Source organism: Spea bombifrons, chromosome 1 (assembly GCF_027358695.1).
Source record: "Spea bombifrons isolate aSpeBom1 chromosome 1, aSpeBom1.2.pri, whole genome shotgun sequence".
Lineage (NCBI taxonomy): Eukaryota > Metazoa > Chordata > Amphibia > Anura > Pelobatidae > Spea > Spea bombifrons.
Genome location: NC_071087.1, coordinates 141,012,670 through 141,035,582, shown reverse-complemented (window position 1 = coordinate 141,035,582; position 22,913 = coordinate 141,012,670). Strand labels below are relative to the sequence as shown.

Here is a 22,913-nt window from a genome sequence, read left to right as displayed (position 1 = left end):
TCAATTTCAATTATATATATAAAAAATCAAACTTTTGCTAAAAAGGAAGATCACATGCTAAAATAATACTCACAAGTTAGCAGGTCAACCATGGAACAAGACCAGAAAATGATCACTGACGGCTCAAATGCATATACATGTTTAGCACGTTTATCTCATAATCCCAGTACAGCATAGCATACCTTGTTTACAGACCCTAACACTGTGTGCCACAGCAGAAGCTCATTGAAGCCAATGTTGTACTGCCAGTGTGTCAGGAGAGAGTGAGCAATATTCTCTCAGCATCCTAGTACAAAGCGCTAACATCGTCTGACATCATCAGCACCTCCAAAATTCCAGGAGTCACTAACCCCGCAAGTCAATAGCGTTCTTACTTTTAAGGGGGTGCACGAGTGCTGCCTTGTACACCCGACAGCTTCAACTACTGTCTCCATAGTGGAAGTGAGCGGCCGATACTTGGATGCCTCTTAAAGGGGATGACTTCACATGATGCTCTTAATTACGACATCCCTTATAAAATGCAACATGTCCCTTCCTGTTTGCTCAGTTGCAAGAATACATTGTACTTCAGTGTGTCCTTCTATTTTCACTGTATACAGCACATAGATGTGTCTTGTTTATTCTAAACATGGTGTGTAACATCTGTGCAACATGTGTCCATTTAGTGGTGCTAATTTCAGAATAGTTGTTTTAGTGGTCACAGTCTAGAATCTAGAATCCACAATTGATACTTGCAGTTTAGTGAGGGACTGCATTGCAAACCATATATTTTTAACTACCAGCAACATTAATTAAAGTTTTTTTATGGGTCATTGAATCATTTTAAATGTTTTTTATGTTTGGTGACTAAGCATGAATATTATATAACGAACACTTATATTGCAAACTGGTGCTGACTGTTCATTTAACACTTTGCTTTATATACATCACCCACGATTTTTTTTTTATAAAGGTTAGTTTCTCTTTAATTATTCCAAATACATCCTCTGCACTCATGGTGCAACACTCTGAAGTTGTCTCTGTTGGTAATAGTGTATGGTTTCTTACACATTGCAGTATTCCTATAATAACATAACTCATTTGTATTATACCTAATCACTGTAACATCATCTTACCCATTCTAACGCTTTAATACCATGACATCATTAAGAGGAAGGGACACTTCGTTTTGCAATTTACACTTTCTCCCATCGGGTAAATTTCATCACATATATATATGTTTTTTTTCCCTGTGGTCACGTAGATAGCTACATTGGACCCTTTGTGGACATATGTACACGTCTTTGCAGTCCTATAAGGTAAGACATTTCTGCGTGGATTAAAACTTTTTTATATCTTATAAATAAAAGGGCAATTATGCAAGGATAATTCTGATTATCCCAACTAGATTTGTATTACCAATTTGACAATACCAACGTACATGACCTTTTATGTTTATTCTCCACTTCTGTCATATGAAGTCTTCTTAGGACATACTGTATATACTTAGAGTGATAAAAACACTCTCCTCAACTAAAACAAGCAACTCCGCAAAGTAAGCTGCTCATTTTTCTGCCAAAGTTTTCTTATAGTTCTGTAACTTGTTTATTATTCTATGGGCTATTTCGTGTAATTAACCTTATCCTCAGTGCACTAGTCTAATCATTCAGCTTAGATAAAGTCAGAAAATAATAATGTTTATGTATGTGATAGAGAAACAGCTACACATCGAGAAAGGGACAATGTGCCCAGAAATGTTTGTGTGTTATTATGAGCTCAGCTTTGATATGCCAATAAATATTCAGTGACACTAGTGCACCATCGAAATAATGTTAGAGTGCGTATTGGCTTTCATCTGGCGTTTCAATATAGAAGCGTCGACCCAGCTGCACCGCGAGCCACATGCTGCCCCAAAAGGAACATCGATTGTTATTGGTGCAGTTCTTCTCCTTTTTTATGTTCTAATACATGAAGTTAATAATACTATAATTAATCTGATATATCAATGTGAAATGCAGTCGTCATGTTTTAAATAGTATGCCACTATTGAAGGCATAAAAAGGGTTTTTATTATAAAATAGCTATCCTTAACAACTTAGATAAGGGGTTATAAGTAGCTGGACAAAAGGTCTGATGGAACCCAACAAAGCTGTTCATTTTCTTTGCTGTGGTAATTGAATAGAACAAGCAATTCTACATTTCTGTTCACTGGAAGAAAAAGAGGTGACAAGCAACCATAAGGTTCAGAAATTCAGATATATGATTTGCGTTTCAGTAATAAAGTAATGGCAAATGTTGTTCATATGGTTCGAAGCAGATTTTTTTTTATTTGGCTGTTGGCTTTAATGTTTTTCAAGTTTATTTGGAAGATGTGTTTGTTTTTCATTTGTGAATGCCTTTTTCATTGGGTTAACATTACTATATAAGCATTTATTTATGGAACAGTTAGGATGCCTTTTTGGCCATGGGTAATAAGTGTCACCGGTACACTTACTTTATTAATGGTCATGGTACATTCGGTGGTCAGTCCCTTAGACCATCTTATTTCTCTTCTCATGCCATCACACTGACATTGAAGTCCTGCCCTTCACAAACCAAGCTCTCCACCCAAATATATTTCTACCAATCAATACATACATGTAGCATGCTATTCTTTTATGTCCTTCTGACATTTTCAAAATGTTTACAGAATTGCACCAGGATGAGATTTTCATATCACATCCATATTTCTTCAACATATGTGGTTGATAGGCTACCACAAATCCACCACAGCTATTATGTGTTATATATATGTTATGTATCCCTTATATGTTATGGAAATGATGTGCCTTAAGAAATATATTTTATTGGTAAGGTATCAGAATATATGGGGAATCCAGAAGCACATTTGATATCAAACAACATTAAACTTCCAAGTATGGGTTATATGATTATATTCATCAGTGATGTTAAAACAGTCTCTATATAGGCACACTCAAAAGGTTAGAAGTTATAACCCACTCCAATCAATATTCCATCCAACATTCAGGCCAATTTGTGTTGACTGGCAATCTCTGCTTATACACTTTATATAAAGGGTTAATGTCCGTCTAATTTATGGACTTCATCAGATTGCAGAGTCATTTTTGTTCCGGGCATTTCTTCACACCGACTCCCCATTCACATTCCACCTACTCTCTTCCATTTAACCCCTGCTTTCTACCCACTTCCCATCCACTAAAGGCTGCCTGGGGTTAGGCTGCCCCTACTCATATCTGTCCCTGTCCCTGTCCTTCACACGTTTTGTTAATTAATAACCCTGTAAAATAACTGGATAAAGACAGAGACAGAAAATAAACCACCAACAATAAAAAAGTTATAAAAAAAGTTCATTTTGTGTGTAACTAGCATCAGAATTTAGGTATAGTAAATCATTTTAGTAGCCAGAAATATGTTTTTATCCATATGATTTCATGAATATGATTAAGCAGTGTTAATAGTACTTGGAAACTAGTCATCAGAACCATCAACAATGTAGTTCTTGGGACACACACACAAGAGCATAGATGGATTCATTACTTCATTACTTCAACAGATATGTTTAGGCTAATTTAAGCGCTGTGTTTGTGAGAGAGTTTGATAATGTATGTAATAAGAACAAGGTGTTCCTACTAAATCAAATTGTTTTTTGTTTTCACGTAATAGAGACAAAAATTGCTAATTGGCTCTTACCTGCAGTTAGAATTTGTATCCCATTTGTCTAATTATCCAATATGACTATATTGTAAAAGGTATATTTTGGTCCAAAAAATATATATATATATATAGAAATGTTAAAGGCATACTCTAGTCATCATATGCATTTTACATAAATGGGAGGCCTTGATTTTCCTGCCATTGACTTGCTTCAAGCAGACACAATTTGCACAAAAAGAGGACCTTAGCGAATGCATTGTGTGTTCGGCCTTGCAATATTTTATGTTTACATTAAATATTAAATATATTTCCACTTGAGACAAAAATATGGCATTTAACCAACAAAATAAAATATTATATGGCTTAGCATTAATATGAAATATTAAAACTAGACTTCGTGTTGGAAAAAAATCTTCATATTCCACAAATATTCACCCCTTCCTGTGTCCGGTTCGGGTGAATATGTTTGTATACATTCTTCGTGTTCGTTTCTTTTCTTAGTTTTTGCCATTTTTTGTAGAAGGGGTTAATACGGATTAACACGGTACGCACTATGCAGCAGCTTTGGTGCCAGGATTTTAAATGTCCATACGAGCAACTCTATTGGTCGCCGGCAGGGGCCTCCTCTGCCATCAACCAATGAAGTGCAACTGAACTTTATTGGTTGATGGCAGATGAGCCCCCTGCTGGCAACCAATAGAGTCGCTCGTACAGACTTTTAAAATCTTGGTGCCGCAACTTGGCCAGGAGAAACTGCAGGTCTCCCCACTCCAAGACCCTTAACTCTTGGAGCGGAGAAACAGGCTAAGTTCCCCATCAGGAGTTAAAGGGCCGTGCGAGCGAGTCTATTGGTTGCCTGCAGGGGCCTCCTCTAGCATCAACCAATGGCTGACGGGGAACTTGCCTGACAGGGAGCTTGGCTTGTTTCTCCACTCCAAGAGTTAACGGCAAACCTACGGATTTCCGCTCCAGTTATCTACGCAGCATCGCAGGGGTTAACAGGAGCGGAAATCCGTAGGTTCGCCATCAGGAGTTAAAGGGCCATAAGAACGACTTTATTGGCAAACCTACGGATTTTGGCTCCTGCTAACCCCTGCGATGCTGCGTAGATAAGGTAGGCTAGATGGGGAAGAACCAGAGAGATTAGTAAACGAAGATGAAGATGAACACGAAGATTCTTCGTGTCATGTGTCTTGGTATATGTTTTATCGCCGCCATGTTCGTATGTTTGGTATTCGGGCTGAACAACCAAAACGCACCCTTCGTGTTCGTTTTCATGTTCACCCGAATACGAATGCACAAGTCTAATTAAAATACATTCTGCAAGCTGTCTTTTCAAAAGAATTCTCTAGCGATTCTCGACATAATTAGAGATCACAAAACCAAATTTCTTTATTTTGCCTATTAAGTTATTAGCTTAGTCTTAGTGGAGATTACACTAGCTGAGGGAAATTATATATTTGCCTTAACTATAAATCTAGAATGTGGTCTTTTCAGGAATTCCATTTCCACGCAAAGAGCTCTCAAGATGTGAAAAAAGTTATTAATTCACAATGTGTTAACATAAGTATTTGAATAGGTTACTGAACAGTAATTTTATTATTGTACACAACTGAATCTAAAAACCCAGCTGTGCTTAATTCTCACTAGACCTATTTCTCTAAAAAAATAACAAGCAAATTTGACAGCAGATAATGCAAATATAATATTTATTATGTGTGAAGAATTGTAGAGATGTGTGTTAGAAGAATAAGAACATTATCTCTGCGTTGTGACATTACTGCTGCACTCTGGCAACATCAAATGGCCAGTAGAATGTCAAAAGTCCCAATTTGCTAGGAAAAAATGCCAGCATCTCAGTACCAAAATACCACATTACTAGTATTACTGCCATTGAATGATTTTTGGCATCCTGCAAATTTACATTGTAAAGATAAAATAATGAGAAGGTAAGGTGATAAATGGAAATAATCCAGAATGTGAGTGTTCATCTTTTGTGAAAACATACTTAAATACTTATTGAAACATACTTAAAGTATAAAACTAAAACTTTTCATTTCCATATTAGTTAAGTTGTAAAAGCCACTTGTTCATAGATTAGGATATTTTCTCTGTAGAAAGACACTAAGTGGAAATGTCCAAATTGGGCCCAAATATTTTGTGTGGCCACCATTATTTTCCAAGCACTGCCTTAACCCTCTTGGGTATGGAGTTCACCAAAGCTTTACAGGTTGCCACTGGAGTCCTCTTCAACTGCTTAATGATGACATCACGGAGCTTGTGGATGTTAGAGACTTGGAGGTGTTTGGGGTAATTTAATGTTGGAATACTGCCCTACAGCTCAGTCTCCGAAGGGAGGGGATCATGCTCTGCTTCAGTATGTCACAGTACACGTTGGCATTCATGGTTTCCTCAATGATCTGTAGCTCCCCAGTGCCGGCAGCACTCATGAAGGCCCAGACCTTGACACTTCCAACACCATGCTTGACTGTAGGCAAGACACACTTGTCTTTGTACTGCTCAACTGGTTGCCACCACACACGCTTGACACCATCTGAACCAAATAAGTTAATCTTGGTCTCATTGGACCACAGGACATGGTTCCAGTAATCCATGTACTTAGTCTGCTTGTCTTCAGCAAAATGTTTGCGGGCTTTCTTGTGCATCATCTTTAGAAGAGGTTTCCTTCTGGGACAACAGCCATGTAGACCAATTTGATGCAGTGTGCGGCGTATGGTCTGAGCACTGACAGGCTGACTCCCCACCCCTTCAACCTCTGCAGCAATACTGGCAGCACTCGTACGTCTATTTCCCAAAAACAACCTCTGGAAATGCCACTGAGCATGTGAGAGTGGAACCTGACCTGTGAAACCGCTGTATGGTGTTGCCCACCGTGCTGCAGCTCAGTTTCAGGATGTTGGCAATCTTCTTATAGCCTAGGCCATCTTTATGTAGAGCAACAATTCTTTTTTTCAGATCCTCAGAGAGTTCTTTGCCATGAGGTGCCATGTTGAACTTCCAGTGACCAGTATGAGAGAGTGTGAGAGCGATAACACCAAATTTAACACACCTGCTCCCTATTCACACCTGAGACCTTGTAACACTAACGAGTCACATGACACCGGGGAGGGAAAATGGCTAATTGGGCCCATTTTGGACATTTCCACTTAGGGGTGTTGCCAAGGTTTAGACATTAATGTCTGTGTGTTGAGTTATTTTGATAGGAAAACAAAATTTACACTGTTATACAGGCTCTACACTCACTACAATACATTGTAGCAGAGTGTAATTTCTTCAGTGTTGTCACATGAAAAAGATATAATAAAATAGTTACCAAAATGTGAAGGGTGTACTCACTTTTGTGAGATACTGTATATATGTATGAATTAAAGAGAAGTGTATTAAACTGGGTAATGGATTGTGAGTATTTTAGCCGAAAAATATAGAATTGTACAAAATTAATAGTTTGTCCTGGGATTCTCTAAACAGGGTGACTGGAAAAATATGTACTGAACAAGGCCTTCTTGTTTGACAAACTGTTCATAGATGATGTCTCAAGGTGATGATAGTAAGCTGTACAATGTTCAAAGATGTGGCTCTAAACTTTTTAATGATTTTTTTTCACATTTTGTTGTGTACTTGTGGTAATTCATGGTAAAATCTTCAATTCCATATATTAGGCATAACATATTAGTTAAATAAGGAATTCAGTATATGTACATTACCTTCTAAAAACCATATCTTCTATCAACATTACGAAGGAATGACATGATGGCAATGCCTATAGCCTAATCCTACTCCCACTATCTTTGCTGAAGGCATGAACATTTTATACTGACATCCATCTATACCTGACATTCGCCTACCACTGACACATGATATTCGTTATGCAAATTCACAATAAGTTCCTTTTATTTATGAATTCCCTGCATCACCTTGAAACAATGCATTGGTTAAATAAAATAAAACCTAAAAAAATAAATTCATTTTAGTTCTCCCCAGTGAAGTAGCATAATCTGCTAAAATATAGTTATGAGATCACATGCCTTAATTATAATTCCAAAACTTCTGCTTGCTTGCCAAAAAGGTATAATTTCACAATCTGCAAAACATCTTCATAAAAGAGATTTATAAACATATTTGCATTGCTATGTTTACGCTTCCAAACAATTTCCGATGTTAACATAAAAAATACTCAAAACATTTTTAGCTGTAGAACAAAACAAGAACATTTTCATAAATGCAGGGTTAATTAAAAATGTGATGTCATCACCGCATTCAAATGAGTCATTCATTATATAGGCAGCTGGGACAAAAATATGTTACAAACTACATGAAATATACCCGGGAATGAAAGTCTACACACATTATTATTTTTTAGGAGTAAAAATGTCCTCTGTAACCCAGAACTTGGAGTTTCAATTTTATTATTAATCAGAATGAAACGTTTAAGTTTCCATTTGGGGTCGATTAAAGAAGAGCCTAATACTCAACGGGAAATTAATCTAATAACTATGAGGCTTAAGGGAAAGAAGTTTAATAAAGGGCCTGATACATATTTTGACCCACATTCTTTTATATTTTACATTAATTTCTGATGTTAGCAAAGTTAATTATTAATTATAATATGGTTGCTCTGGGATATTGGCATCTACTTAATAGAAAATAATTTCTATTACTATTTTTGTTCTCTACAGGGCTTTTTTTTGTCGCATTAACATGTTCCGTGGATACTGAATACATTTAAATGTAAAATTGTTACAGACTTCATTAAATGAACATAAATGTCTACAGGCCATGGGCTCTTTTTTTGTGTATAATGAAATTACATTTGTATTTGGTATAGATGTAACTAAAATAGTTTGTAGGTTCTTACTTAATTCTACAACATTATGCAAATAAAATTGAAAATACAAGCTTTTAGCATACCAAAATATTTCGTAATCTGGAAGCATTAGATAGGTAAAAGTCCATAGCAGCTAGCAATCCGAAATTCTCTGTTATAATATATGTAAAGGCTGCTTTCAGCCTGTATTTGTGTGTGTCTCCGGGGATTTTATGCCCCCATTCAGGATCCTCTCCTTTAGGGCATTACATTTTGTGCCCCCCCCCCTCGCACCCCCCCCTCAGTTCACTCTCTCTGCTCACCTCAATTTCTTTATTCTCTCTTTCCTACCCGTCTTCCTTCTCCTTTCCGTGAGGTTCTCCACTTAAAAAATATAGGCTCAGACATGTCTATCTTATGCCCTCTCTCTTTTTTTGTTTTTCTTCCAAGCTACCTCTTTCTGCTACTAATACCGATCACTATACATCGTACCCTGTATGAGTACTGTTCTTTGAACTACATAATTACTGCTAAATATACCATGCGTATATGCATGCATATTATAAAGAAACTTATGCACATTATAACATTTAATTTTGATGTTTTAAATAGAACCCATAAATTATTTTAATAAGCAAAGCACATCTATATTTAAGTAGAATATAGGTCCTGTATTTCATAAGCAAGTAGTGTAACTCCTTTTCACAAATATAATCAATGACCTGTTAGCTGGCAAACCAATTATATCTAATGTAACACCATAACTAATTACATAGTGTGAAAGAATGTTTTAATGGCACATTTAATTTTCATTTTATCAAGCGAAAGCAAGTCAATGAAATGATATGCTAATTGAGAGATGCATATCTGCACCTGAAAAATGAAAGCAAAATGGGGGAATTTAAGATTAATGCAAATGAAACTGCAAATGTCCTTCAACATTCAACTATAAACTGATCATTAATAATAAAACAAACAGACAAAGCACCATTAGCGTGACTCGGAACAAGGAGTTGCCCTAAATTGTATAATGGTTGACAATAGTTCTAGTAAATTAGTTGGTAGCCTATTGGGTCTCCTTACTAACTGGTCAAGTGGTCAATCGAGAGATAAGCCAACTGGCCAGACTCAATTGAGGGTATAATAAGCATTCTTTATTCAACCCTTTCCACCTCTCCAGGGGAAATTAGAGAAGGAGGGCAGTTTTTATTCTTATATTACAATTTAGCACCCCCTGTTTGATATGACAGTTGATGGGGGGGGGCATGGGACGAATTGCTATGAACGCCTATTAGATATTTTTATATATTTTATTTTCACCATTTTTCCTGCGTTTTCAACTCACATCAAAGCACTCTCTTGTGACTGAGTGTATGTTAATTTCGGCTTTTGCAAATGTGAGTTAGCAATAGTAAATTTGGGAGTTGGACATTATTCCTACTGTTACAAAGTTGCTACTGCAAAACCACAGTTTAACTCAGGAGTGAAATAATTGTTATTATTTTTTTTATTTTTTAAGATTATTCAGCTTTGTGTCTTCCAGATCTCACATCACACCTGCCTGCATTAATGCATTAGCGCAGCATTTTGTGAAGGTTTGCATTCATTTTAATTCCCCTGCCCCAATGAAGAATCTTTGGAATCCTGCTTGATCAAAAAGGGACACTTTTTTCAAGTAATATGCTATTACTGAAATCTGAGTGAAGCGTTAAAGTATGAAGGGAGAGCCCCCAGGTCTACTTACTTATTAAGCTTCCATGTTCAATTTGGGGCGAGACAGAATCTTGGAAGTCGCTTCACTCTCTCTTTAATCTTATACTATATATTATACTGGACCTACTCAACTCCTCATACAGGATAAAGACATTTAGGAAAGGTTTTCATATTGCAGAAGCAAGTTGGTGATGGTCAACTCACTTTTAAATTCTGGATTTAGTAAATATCCCTGTACCTTTGATTGGAAAACTATCACTGTAGCAGAACACACATTGAAAGGTATTACAGACGGTAACATGAAAAATAAAGGTTCATGGTAAAAAAAAAAATGTAGAGGTAGGGAATCTGTACAAAACATACATCACTCTCTGTACAAAATGTAAACAATCTGGGAAAAAATATTAGCACTGATAAACAGGTAACAAATAGTTAAACTTTACACATATCATTGTGTCACATTGTAAGAAAATTAATTCACTGTATTGGTTTATAATCATTCACCCTAAAATTAGCACTGTGATACATCTGACCTTGCTTCTTATAAAACTTCTCATTTAATAATGCAATTCAATGTCACGTTAGTTTCATTTGCGTCCATTGTCAATAAAGTTTATTTAGGGGAAATACATGTGAGCAATGCTTTGCCATCCTGCGTTTTAGTTTCCTTTATATAATCATTTTAAATGGTAACATGAAAATGTTTTATTCCAAGATAAAAAGAAAGATACAAAGCAATAGAACACACATCTTTGTGTATTTACTCGTGTTATATTAACATAACATTTATTCTTAAACTAAACAAATTTATAAAAATCTATTAAATATCTTAATGGGAGGAATAATCATATGCTCTGATATGTGTCCCATATGTTCAGATATGTGCCACTGATAAATTTAAGAAATCTAGGACTAATGCCCCATTAAGATATATATTTGCAAGGATATAAGAAACTACGATTAACTGATTAATTCATACAAATATTAATTCTCTCATGTGTATCCCTTCTTCAAAATGAAATAAAATCCTGTAAAGTCCTCTAAAGATGCCATTTAAACGCTATTTTCTATTTCTGCCCCAAAGCAGACAAGATGTGTTTGTGCAAAGATTTCTGCCACTTCAGGCTTCCATTTTTCCATTTCCATTTTTTCTTTTCAGAGAAAATCCATTTTGATGTATGGACCCTGGAGCCTTTCATACGTCTTGTGCAAAAAAAATAACTATGAATAAGCTTATATTTTTTGATTGTAATAATACAATACGTTAATATGTTATAATGGTTCATACACATCATAACGCAATCTACCATGGATATTTTATTTCAATGTAATGCACCTTTGATACACATTCACCAAGGAGGGAGTTGGCAGGTGAGTTTGTAATAGATTTACGCAAGCAGGGTCATCTTCTGTACCAGTCTGTCCTAAGGGGTGTTAATTGTTGTATATTGTGAATTTTAATGTTATAGTTAATTTTCACTTTTCTGCTACGAAATCTGCTTGTTCTCCATAAATAAAGTAGGAGAATTTAGATTTCATTTTCCAGACTTTATGTTACATTATGAAAGTGAGCTTCATCCAATAATAGCTTGGTTGGCTATATAAAAGTCTACTTAAATCAGTAAGACATTATTCTTGAGCCACCTTACTGATTGAACTATGCATTTGGGCTGTAGAACACTGATACTTTTTAATATAGCAAACATTCTGAGCTTTTACAAAAAAATGAGACATCAGCAGAGAAAAGCTGGATTGACAGATTTGGGTCCTAAAGATATATGGAATAGTCTCCTATAAAAGCACTGATAATAATAAACTGACAGAATTTAAACTTGCATAGGTAGGCATAAGTCAACACTAAGGACCAAGAAGGTTTTGAAGTTCTATCGTTCAAAAATTGCAGGCAAATGGTTCTTATATATAATTCAGCAACCAAAATGTTGAACTTTTGGATTTCTTTGTTATACCTCCTTATATTCTTACATGTAAAAATAAATAATAAAAAAACCTGTAAAAAAAATATGCACAAAAATCACAAAAATATAACGGTTACCTGAATCCACGGCCATCGGTCATTTTCAGCAGACGTCCAAGCATTTACAAGACCTTTTTTATTCAAACGGGCAAAATATGGGTACCACTTTTGTAATCCAAAAAGTGCTCGATGAGTTGAAGATGCTGTTATTTGTTGATTTGAGATTATTCCTCCTTCCATTCCAAGAGGTCCTGAACACCCTGCAAACATACAAGAGAAAAATACGAACGTAAAGAGGATATTTAGTTATTTATTTTGAATACTTTCTTGTAAGTCTTATCGAGTGAAAAACTGCATGGAATGCTCAATACTAATACTACCCAGAGCCTACCCTTTGGGGACGCGGCCAAGGATGACGTCAGTGGGCGTTCCCGCTGATGTTGGTAGGCACCCCCATTTATAGAGATATTTCTCTATAAATCCCAAATCTAAAAGGGTCTTAAAATTCATTATTTTCTAAGAACAAAACTACAACATCCCTTGGTAAATGTATTCATTTTAACCAGGATGCCAGCACTGATATCACAATCGATCAACTGGCAGCAGACACTTTACTCAAATTAAATTCAGACATCCCAAGATAGCAGGGAAATGGTCATTATCATCCTGGACCTTTGCATTGAAAAAAACATAAAAAGTATTTCTAAATAAATAGGCCATGCCTTTTTATCTGGTGTCCACGTTTTATATTTAATATGGCGATTTAATAATTGTAGTAATTTAGCACACAAATTCCGTAAGAGGTGGATTCTCCTACCCGACTCTTCTAAAATAGCCTTTACCCTGGAAGCATTATTTGCATAAATATATATTGACATTCACGTTAACTTTAATTTCAAGTTGAGTGTGGCTTTCTTCAAAACTGCAATGTGACACCAATATACTTTTCATAGTACATCCCAATGGCAAAACCAAAAGCAGATCCTTTCCTTTGTGACAACTCTTCAACCACGAAGGGGCAACAGGAGGCATATACTTATTGTGAAGAAGATAAAGTTGGCATTGTAATATTTCAAAATGTGATGTTTGAGCCACTACAGTTCACTCAAAAATCATGCAAATCGACTTACTCTTCACTGTAACAAGATTTTTCCTGGAAGAGTTTCCCTTGGTGGAGATATTACAATCTCTATTTTTGTTGCGACATAAAAAAAGTTATATCATTTTATAAAGGAAATCATTAAATCCAGGAACTGATGACAAATTCTGCGCAAACAGGTAGATGCTTTATTGAGTTCTTGGTTAATTGGTTATTGATTAAATCCAGAGCATGTCTAATAAAAAGTAAGGTCATAGGTGCTAATACAAATCTATGTTGTTTTTTTTTTTTACTTTGATGATGATTTTCTCTTTCAGGTAGACAGGAATCTAGTAGTGAATAACTTGTCACAGTAAGCTTCTTTGAAACAATGGATACAAGGTAACATATTATCTCACCGTGAACATTTCACAGACCAATAAAAATAAAAAAAACAACAGATCTGGTGTTAATTATATCCATAAATGCTATATATAAAATCAAATGTGCATGCTTCCCTGAAGGGATGGTGGTGAGTATAGTCTGCCCTTCTGTGCCCCTATTCATTACTAAGAGGTGCTGGCCCTTGATCCCTGGAAGGAGCCCCTGCCCCTGTGCTCCACTGTGCTCTCCTTGTGCTGTCTGTCTGACATAGTGGTGACGCAAGTTCCGCAACTTAAGTTGTTTGGCCGCTAAATTAGTGCCAGATGGGCCACCTACTCATACCCATCCTGTTTTCTCTGAGCAACACAACATAGAAAAACAAACATATGAAGTGACGGCAGATAAGAACTGCCCATCTAGTCTGCCCAATCTCTGAATACTTTCCATAGTCCATGGCCTTATCTTATATCTAGCTTAACGTTATGCCTTTGCCCTGCTTTTTTATACTCCTTCAGTGTTGAAGGATATTCCATGCATCCACTACCCTTTTTCTCCTGCAAGCCATGAATCAGTTTAGCAACCTTTCTCTGAACTTTCTCCAACGTATCTATATCCTTCTGTAGATACGGTCTCCAGTACTGTACACAATTCTCACCAGTGCTCTGTACAACGGCATGGAGCTCTTCCCTCTTTCTAATGCTAATACCTCTCGCTATACAACCCAGCATTCTGCTAGCATTTCCTGCTGCTATATTGCATTGTCTGCCTACCTTTAAATCCTCTGAAATAATCACCCGTAAATCCCTTTTATCAGATGTTGAGATTAAGGCAGTATCATATATTCTATATTCTGCCCTTGGGTTTTTATGCACTAGGTGTATTATCTTAAACCTAGCCACATTGAACATTAGTTCCCACAGCTCTGACCATTTTTCCAGTTTACCTTAACCATTTGTAATTTGAAAAAAATCTGGTCCCAGAATCCCTAAAGGAGTGGTCATTCCCACCATGTATGAAACCTTGTACTCACAGCATGGCACCTCTTTCAGCCTTCCCTATGATAGTTTGGGAATCAATGGGCCTGCTTGGCAAGGACATAGTACAATCTGTAAAGAACTTTCGTATCCACTTCCCAGTAATGACTGCATCTCGCTACTCCTGACATGTTATGTCACCCTCCGTGCCACTGTTCTGTGGTAAACAGACATTTCTCAGGAGGCAATTGTGTGTCTCCTTAGTAATGCAAAAGCCTGTCATAACAATCTGAAATGACGCCTTTAGAATATGAGCTCTTAAGATGTTTTATGACCAACCTGTACAGCCTGCTCACCTCAGCCCTCCCCGCAGACATATGTATCAAGATTTACATGCAGGTCTGACAAAAACCTTGCTGAGGGAGTTTCTCTCATATAGCCCCAGTGAAGTATCTCAAAAGGTTTTTCAGCATCAAGGTAAACCAGGACCACCTGACCCCACTGACTCAGCAGAGCCAAGATTAGGCTGAAAAACTTCCTAGTGTTTTCAGAGGCCTGTCTCCTGGAGATGAATCAAGTTAGGAAGAACGACATTCTCACTTTTGTTGCCAAGGTTGACATTAATGGCTGTGTGTTGGGTTATTTTTAAGAGAACAGCAAAATTCCACTGTTATACAGGCTGTACACTCACTACTTTGTATTGTAGCAGAGTGTCATTTCTTTAGTGTTGTCACATGAAAATATATAATAAAATATTTACAAAAATGTTAGGGGTGTACTCACTTTTGTGAGATACTGTATACAGTAGATCAACAGAATAACACAAAAGCCCAGCTTTGCAGGTATAGATCAATTGGAATTCACATAAAAACACAACATTAAAGGTATAGATAAAACCCCCTAAATTACAGGCATAGATCACAGGTTGCACACCCCAAAGGCCAGCCTTAGTGTAGACATTGCCAACATAGAACCTGACCAGCACCCAAGTTACACACATAGGACGTGCCATCTTTGTCCCTAAACAGCCTGCCTGTGCCATCTTGGTCCCCCTCCCCCTTCTCACTATATACCCCCTCCCTTCTCACTATCTCCCTTCTCTCTCTTTGCCCCTTTGAAGTACACTTGCCTTGCAGAAATCCTGCGGTGGGAGCGCAAGGCCTCTCTCTCACTGCTCAGCCGCGGTGCGCACTGCTTCATTGCTGAGGTATATGACTTCATATTCCGGTGCTCAGAATGAAGTGCCAGCACCGTGACCTAGCTAGAGGCTTCGCGAAGGAGACTGAGGGGCGCCGAACGGTTGCTGAAAGCTTATTCACGGGCGACCGGCACCTCTCTCTCCTCCGTGTAAAAAAAAAAGTAAAAATAAAAGTACAGCATTTCAATTGGGTGTCATGTTTGCAAATGAATAGGGGATTTCGCAGAATAACCCCCCAGCTGTTTTCTATGCAGGAGATATGTTTGGCTCTAGCACTGGCTCAGTGAACACTGCAGCCCGAAGTCTACTCAGACCCTTTTGAAAATGCATGGGAAAAGGATCCCATTTGGGCAGCAATCTGTGGCAATATTCTTCAAACTACAAGAAGGGGTAGCTGCGGAGCTTCTACATCAAGTCAGTGCTGTTGGTATTTTGAAGACCACATATTAAAGGCCTCAAATTCTTCTTTAGAGGGCCTTTCACAGACAGTACGCTGCAACTCTTGTCATTTGATTTCTTTATTAGTATTGAGAAAAAAAAACATTTTGGTTTTGAGCTATGAAAACAAATCTTTTTGTTTTTCACTCTCCAAATCCTCTCCAAAGTCCACGCAAATTAAATCTGTGTTTTTTTTTTCTGTTGTCAAGGCAATGAGTTGTATTAGAAAGGGAAATATCTGGCAGGGCATAAACAAAAGTCAGATTCTTCATTTTTTTTTCAAATATTATAAATAACAAGGAAATAATAGAGATGCCTAAGGAAATCAACACATGCTATTAAACTATACCTAATATATAATCATTATCTGTCATACTGCTGTGATTGGATGTGTAAGTTCCTAAACATTATATTTGAAAATAAAATGACCAACGGAAAAGTTGGAAAATGGATTTTAATATATAAGAAACAAATTTAACGCTAGGTAAATGTACTCAGATTAATGTTTTTATTATTATTAATATCTTTTATTTATATAGCGCCAACAATCTACGCAGCGCCTAATACAATACATATATTAAAGGGGATATGACAAGACGAGAATCAACAGACTAAGACCAACCAATACATCAGGTGGAGAGAGCCCTGCTCGCAAGCTTACAATCTTGAGGGAGTGGGGTGACAAACATAAGGCACAGAGAAAGGGTGAGAGGTAGTGTGGTGGTTGTATCAGTGACAAGGAAATTCTAGCAGCTAAGATAGTGCGGCTTCTCTGAAGAAGTGGGTTTTGAGATGTTTCTTGAATGTTGGGAGGGTGAATGCTGAATGTTTCCAGAGATATGGGGCAGCCCGAGTGAAATCTTGTAGACGGGAAAAGGATTGAGTAGGAGAGTATTTGCTTATGAGGGCAGAAATGTATGGAGGAGCAGTGTAATGGAGGGCCTTATATGTAAGTACCAGGATTTTAAATTTAATTCTAAAGGTAATTTGGAGCCAGTGGAGGGTTTCACAGAGTGGGGAAGCAGAAGAGGTGCGTCTTGCTGAGAAGCAGCATTTAGGACAGACTGAAAGAGTCGAGACAGTGGAATGCCAACCAGAAGAGTGTTGCAGTAGTCAAGACAGGAAATGATAAGTGAATGAACCAGAGTTTTTGTGGATTCTTGGGTGAGGAATGGGCGGATGCGAGAGATGTTTTTTAGGTGCAAGCGGCAGGATCTGGCGAGGAACTGAATGTGAGGGATGAAGGAAAGGTTAGAGTCAAGGATGACCCCAAGGCATTGGGCCTGGTTAGTAGGAGAGATAGTCGTGTTGTTAATGGTAATAGAGAATTCAGGTAGTGGAGTGGAGATGGAAGGAGGGAAGATAATGAGTTCAGGTAGATTTGGGTATCATCTGCATATAGATGATACTGGAGGCCAAATGAGTTTATTAGTTTGCCAAGAGATGAAGTATAAAGAGAGAACAACAGAGGGCCAAGACTGAATCTTGTTTGAATCTTGTTACCTTATGCATGATTATTTTTTGATGGTATGGTTGTCGCTTACAGAAATAACATATGATCCCAATTCCACCTAAAAAAATAATTGAAACTTGGGTATTTTCCTTACTTTTAATTTCATATAATAATCAAACATTCTTTAGCTCTGATACAGATGAAACTAGAAATAAAAAAGTGATTAATTGTGAGAAAGGACAGATGTGTCAGTTTCTGCACTTTGTATCAAAATCAACACGTAGGGCATGATATATTTCTTGCATTACTTTCCATATTGCTAAATCGTATTCAAGGGCACTGAAGCACATTTGGTATAAGTAGGTGATGATTTAATTATACAGTTGCCTCCCCAGCAATCAGCATTAGGTTGGTAATGATTCATGTAAATCAAAGTTTAATGATATGGCCATTGGTTTATACAAAACGTTTAATGTTTACAGGATGGGAGAAATGCTAGATGTTAATTATAGTTTTAATTTTTGACAGATGCTTGTGTAAACTAAATATTGCATGACAGAAGGGGTTCATGTGCTAAGTGCAATTTTACTCAGAAGTCTAAAGAAAAAAGGATATGAGACATAATTGTTTATGAGAGAAATAAAGTTGGTCTTTATGTTATTTCAAGTATTGTAAGTAAATGGTATAATGATAAGATTTTGTAGCTTTCAAAACTAAATCTGGTTAATTACACATATAATAGGCACTGTTGGGGTTTACACCTCATTGTGTGGCTCCTATCTGCTGCATTTCATCTTGTTTTATCCACCAGTTCTTTTTGCATTGCTCTATTTTGTTTAGGAACTGGGATAACTAGATGAGAAGGTTCCAGAAGGCTTAAAGGAAGAGTCCTGGATGGATCTCTATTTGTAGTGGAGTAGTAGTTGAAGATTAGAAGCCATTTAAGCTGTGGCGCTTCTGTAGGATGATGCTGTGAGCTTAATTTACAACCATAAGAGCTATATAGGCTTATTCATAACCGGAGAATGATATAAAGAATAGTATTAATCATATTTGCATGTTCCCCTCAGCAGGTTCCTTCTCTGATATAACATTCACAGAGCGTTCCACGGTCACGGAAACAATAGCATCAGAATTGTTAAGAATAATGCATCTTGGGGCAAGGGATACAAAAATATAATTTACATAGCATTTTGCAATCTATTACGTGTTGTAAGTTAAACATCTGTCAGTTACTGGCTGTACCTATTTCTCTTACTCATTTATATTAATACTAAAGACTTATCCAGCCTTTAGTACAATTAAGACTCTGTCTTTTTTCTCTCTCTTTTTTCTATCTCTGGGTGTTTTTAGAATAATAAAGCAGTTTCCGCATATATGTTCAACTTGCTTCTCAATGATTTAATTACTGTAATCATCAATAATAGCGTATTATCATAATTATATGTCAAAAATAGCTTGCTCAATTACGTTTGACCTCCTGTACAATACTAAGTTAGAATGCAAACATCCTTTCGTACAGATTTCCTTAATCAGTTGTGCTGGTTTCTGAAACATCTCAAAAATCTATTAACTTACAATTGGATTGATAATTATTTTTAAGAATTAGGACTCTGCAGGAGAGTACTTATAAGAAACTTCCTTGTATCCTCCTTAAGCATTATAGTTCTGCAGATGACTGCAACTAGTGCTCCCTGGACGGATTCCCTAATAATATTAAAGCTATATAGGAGTAGGAGAAGAGAAAGTCTTCCTAACCCTCAGCTGGTGATGAGCTTTTAGTGAATTGTTAATCCTGTGATGTTTGAGTATTGGTCATCTTACATTGGCAGGGATAAGTTTGGTTGCATCGTCTTCCTCTGCAAAGAACTAAGTAAATGAATAGACCAGGGCAAAGACTATGACCCAAGGACTAACGTTTTTTCCTTTGAGTGTGGAGTCAATTCCTGACCAGAACTTGTGAAAAGTTCACAGTAGATGCTTTGTCTCAAGTTTCTTATGATTTTTACAGATTGGGCAAAAGCTGAATTGAGTTTCTGTGGGGCTTCTCGGCGTCTGTTGTTAACTTGGGATTTCCACTTTAAACTTATTATTAAATATCCTGAGTAAAACATCATCAAAATGAAGAGATGATGGAAATAAATTAGGGGGTGAAGGAAAAGTATGTAAAAGTTTTATGCAACACATAAAAACAGAGACCACATTATTAAGTTTAGTATGAAAAATGTAATTTTTACTGGGGTTTTAATTTATGGACTTAACACATCCATCTACTAAGCATAATTCTTGCCGCTGGTGTATGTCAAGCTTTCCGATTTCATCACATTATCTTTATATGTTTAATTTTATTGGGTCTTGCCTATGGACTAAATGTTACACCATGCTGAGAGGTGTTCAGCCAACCATTGTCTGTAGTAAAAAGGCTATTACACTTCTAGACCATAACATGATATTTTCTGCTAGAAAGTATTGCGTTTTTAAAATAATAAATAACAAATGAATTATTTTTATTGTGTTTTATTGCACTTGGGCTTTAAATCAGACCCTAACTTTTCATTTTTCTTACATCCCATTAAACATAGCATTTTATGCTATGGCACATGCAAAATGTGTAATTCTTTCTTTTCTTACCCATGCCATCTTTATATAGTTTTCCAATTTTATTATCTCACATTCCAAGCAAATATAAACACTATACCTAGACTTCTTCAAATAAAGTAGTACACAACGGAAATAGTACAACAAAAGTAGCAGAGAATAAAGAGGTAAAGTATGTTGCACAATAACTACAATAAATATTATGTATATCCACTGTTATATTGCTGCATAAAAAATGGAAATGGAAAGTATACCAAGTACACATCTTATAGTGTTCAAAAGGCTTTATATCTCTTTTATAGCCTAGACACCACCAGCCCTACAATACAAACATATAGGCTGTCTCTATGTCTTATATGCTAGAGGCTGGGGTTCATAAGTCTTTACTCCAGAAAACGTACATGTGGTATAAATACGTATTAGAGGAGAGTCTGTGTTTTCTAGAAGTTATCCTTTAGAATTGTAATAGCTCTCATGTAGAAATGTATTTACTAGGAAGAGAAAAATGCATTCCCTGCTGCTGACGTGAAACTGCAGGCAACACTATGTCCTAAAATTCCTTTACTTACATAAAATGTTTCAGGGAATATTCAGTAGAGTTTTACAGAATTTTAGTTAATTTGAAGAATCACACTAAGCACCAAAAACGAAGCAAGACTACAAATTGGACAAAAACAAAGGAAAAGGCTCATAATTTTCATCCAAAATTCATGGGCCCACATTCACATACACTCTTACTCCCTCACGCTCTCATTCTCATTCACTCTCTCTCTCTCAAGCTCCCTAAATGTTTCCTTAACTCTTTGGCTGACCTATTCTGCTTCTGCCAATAGCTTCTACCTCTTCTTCTTCTAAATCTTCTATTTTTTATCTTCTCCCTCCTCATCTCTCTTCCATCTTCAATCTTTAGTCTGCTATCGTCTATTTTCACCTGCATCTCTGCGGACATAAACCGGCAAGAATTTACTCCCAAATGGCGGGGGGTTGTGGTGATGTCCTCTCCCCAATCCTCCAATCAGGGGAGAGGACATCACGGAAAACATTGTTGTTTGCCCTAACGTGAATTGGAGGATTGGGGAGAGGATGTCACTGGACACACACCACCATACCTTGGACTATGCATTCTCTGTGCTGTGCAGGGTGACATGGTACTGGAGCTCCACCTTAGAAGGACACACAGTGGAAGAGATCATATGGAGATAGATCTCCGCAACAGACTATGTATAAAAGTGTTACATGTGTGCAGTATTAGAAATGTAAAAATGGACCAATAATATCTATCCTTCTGTCCTCGACATTAAATGCTAAATGCTAAATTGTGTGAAAAAAAGGTGAAAAAAAATTAGGTGAAAAAAAGTTTTAATTGTTTTCAAGTAAAATGTAAATGAACAGGGACAGATTCAAAATTTAGACAGCTCCAATTTTCATGTGTCATATATATTCTTACTTCCGCCTCCCCTTTGGAAGAGAACAATACATTCTTCTGTACCGCAAAAGCACAAAGCAGTCAAAAAAATAGCAAGTGGCAAGATATGGGTTAAGAATCACAAACAGACTTTCAATTTCCTCAATGTAATGAAACACACAAACTGGCAAGCAATATATTAGCAATGTTGTCATCAACATTTTCATTTCAGCATCATGGACTTTAATTTTAGCAAGGTTTCTGTTTGAATAATTAACACAGACTATAAGCGGAGTCTTGCTAAAATATTTAGTTGGGAAATGCAACACATACAGCGAAGGTGTCATTTCAGCATAAAATAAAAGCTTGCATAATATTCAAACACAAAATTATGCAGTGTTACAGGGCTGAGAATGTTCCAGCCTTCAACTTAATTTCTCAATATTTCATTTTCTTTTGAAGCAATGGCATCAACGTACACTGGGACTTATTAAACGAGCTGACCCTCAATACCTTCCACTATTAACCCTTTAATATTACATTGCAAAAAATCTATTCTATAGAACTAAACCACTGATATATCTACAAAAAACTGTGGGGTATGTCAGATTAATCAACTGAGCAGTTGATTATCGGGCCTCTTTACATGATTTACTCTTCTTCTTCAGTGTGGGACATGGAGTTCTCTGATGGGCCATCCCTGGGAAGTGCACAGGTGCAACCATGATAATCTACCTATTAAGATCCCAGGGTATCCAATCATGTTTCCTAGGATTTCTAAGGTGTTGTAGGCTTTATGTGGGGTGGCTAGTAAACAAAGAGTGCCTGCTGGTTGAAACACACTTTATCATCCAACCACGCATGGTATGAGTAAAGTCCCATGAAATGCACTTGCACAGGCAACTTTTGTGCAGACCAAGAGAAGGAAGACATTGAAGGGACTAACATGGCAAGACTTAGGTCTTAAATCTGGACTCTATTGACTGATTAGTAGTATTGAAACTATGTGTATGTGTTGCTATAATGCACATTATATGGATAACAGAAAGAAGGAAACAGAAGAAAATGACAGAAATGTCATATGAACTTCTGGTAAAGTGACAGGAATCCTATGTCCATGTTTAGTCCTGTGTCCTTAGTGTTGAAATGGGTAGTCATCTCGGTGGCCTACCCTGTGCAGTTATTATTATTTTCGTTGTGTCTCTTGTCTTTGTAGGT

General features: G+C 36.8%; 1 protein-coding gene across 2 annotated transcripts in view; it reads right to left on the bottom strand.

Moving 5' to 3' along the window:
- EDIL3 (EGF like repeats and discoidin domains 3) overlaps positions 1 to 22,913 on the bottom strand; it is a 218,205-nt gene that overhangs the window by 51,191 nt on the left and 144,101 nt on the right. For both annotated transcript variants that reach the window (XM_053475131.1, XM_053475139.1), the window contains exon 6: positions 12,246 to 12,427. In XM_053475131.1, the coding sequence (XP_053331106.1) occupies positions 12,246 to 12,427 (182 nt within the window). The remainder of the gene's footprint in view (positions 1 to 12,245; positions 12,428 to 22,913) is intronic.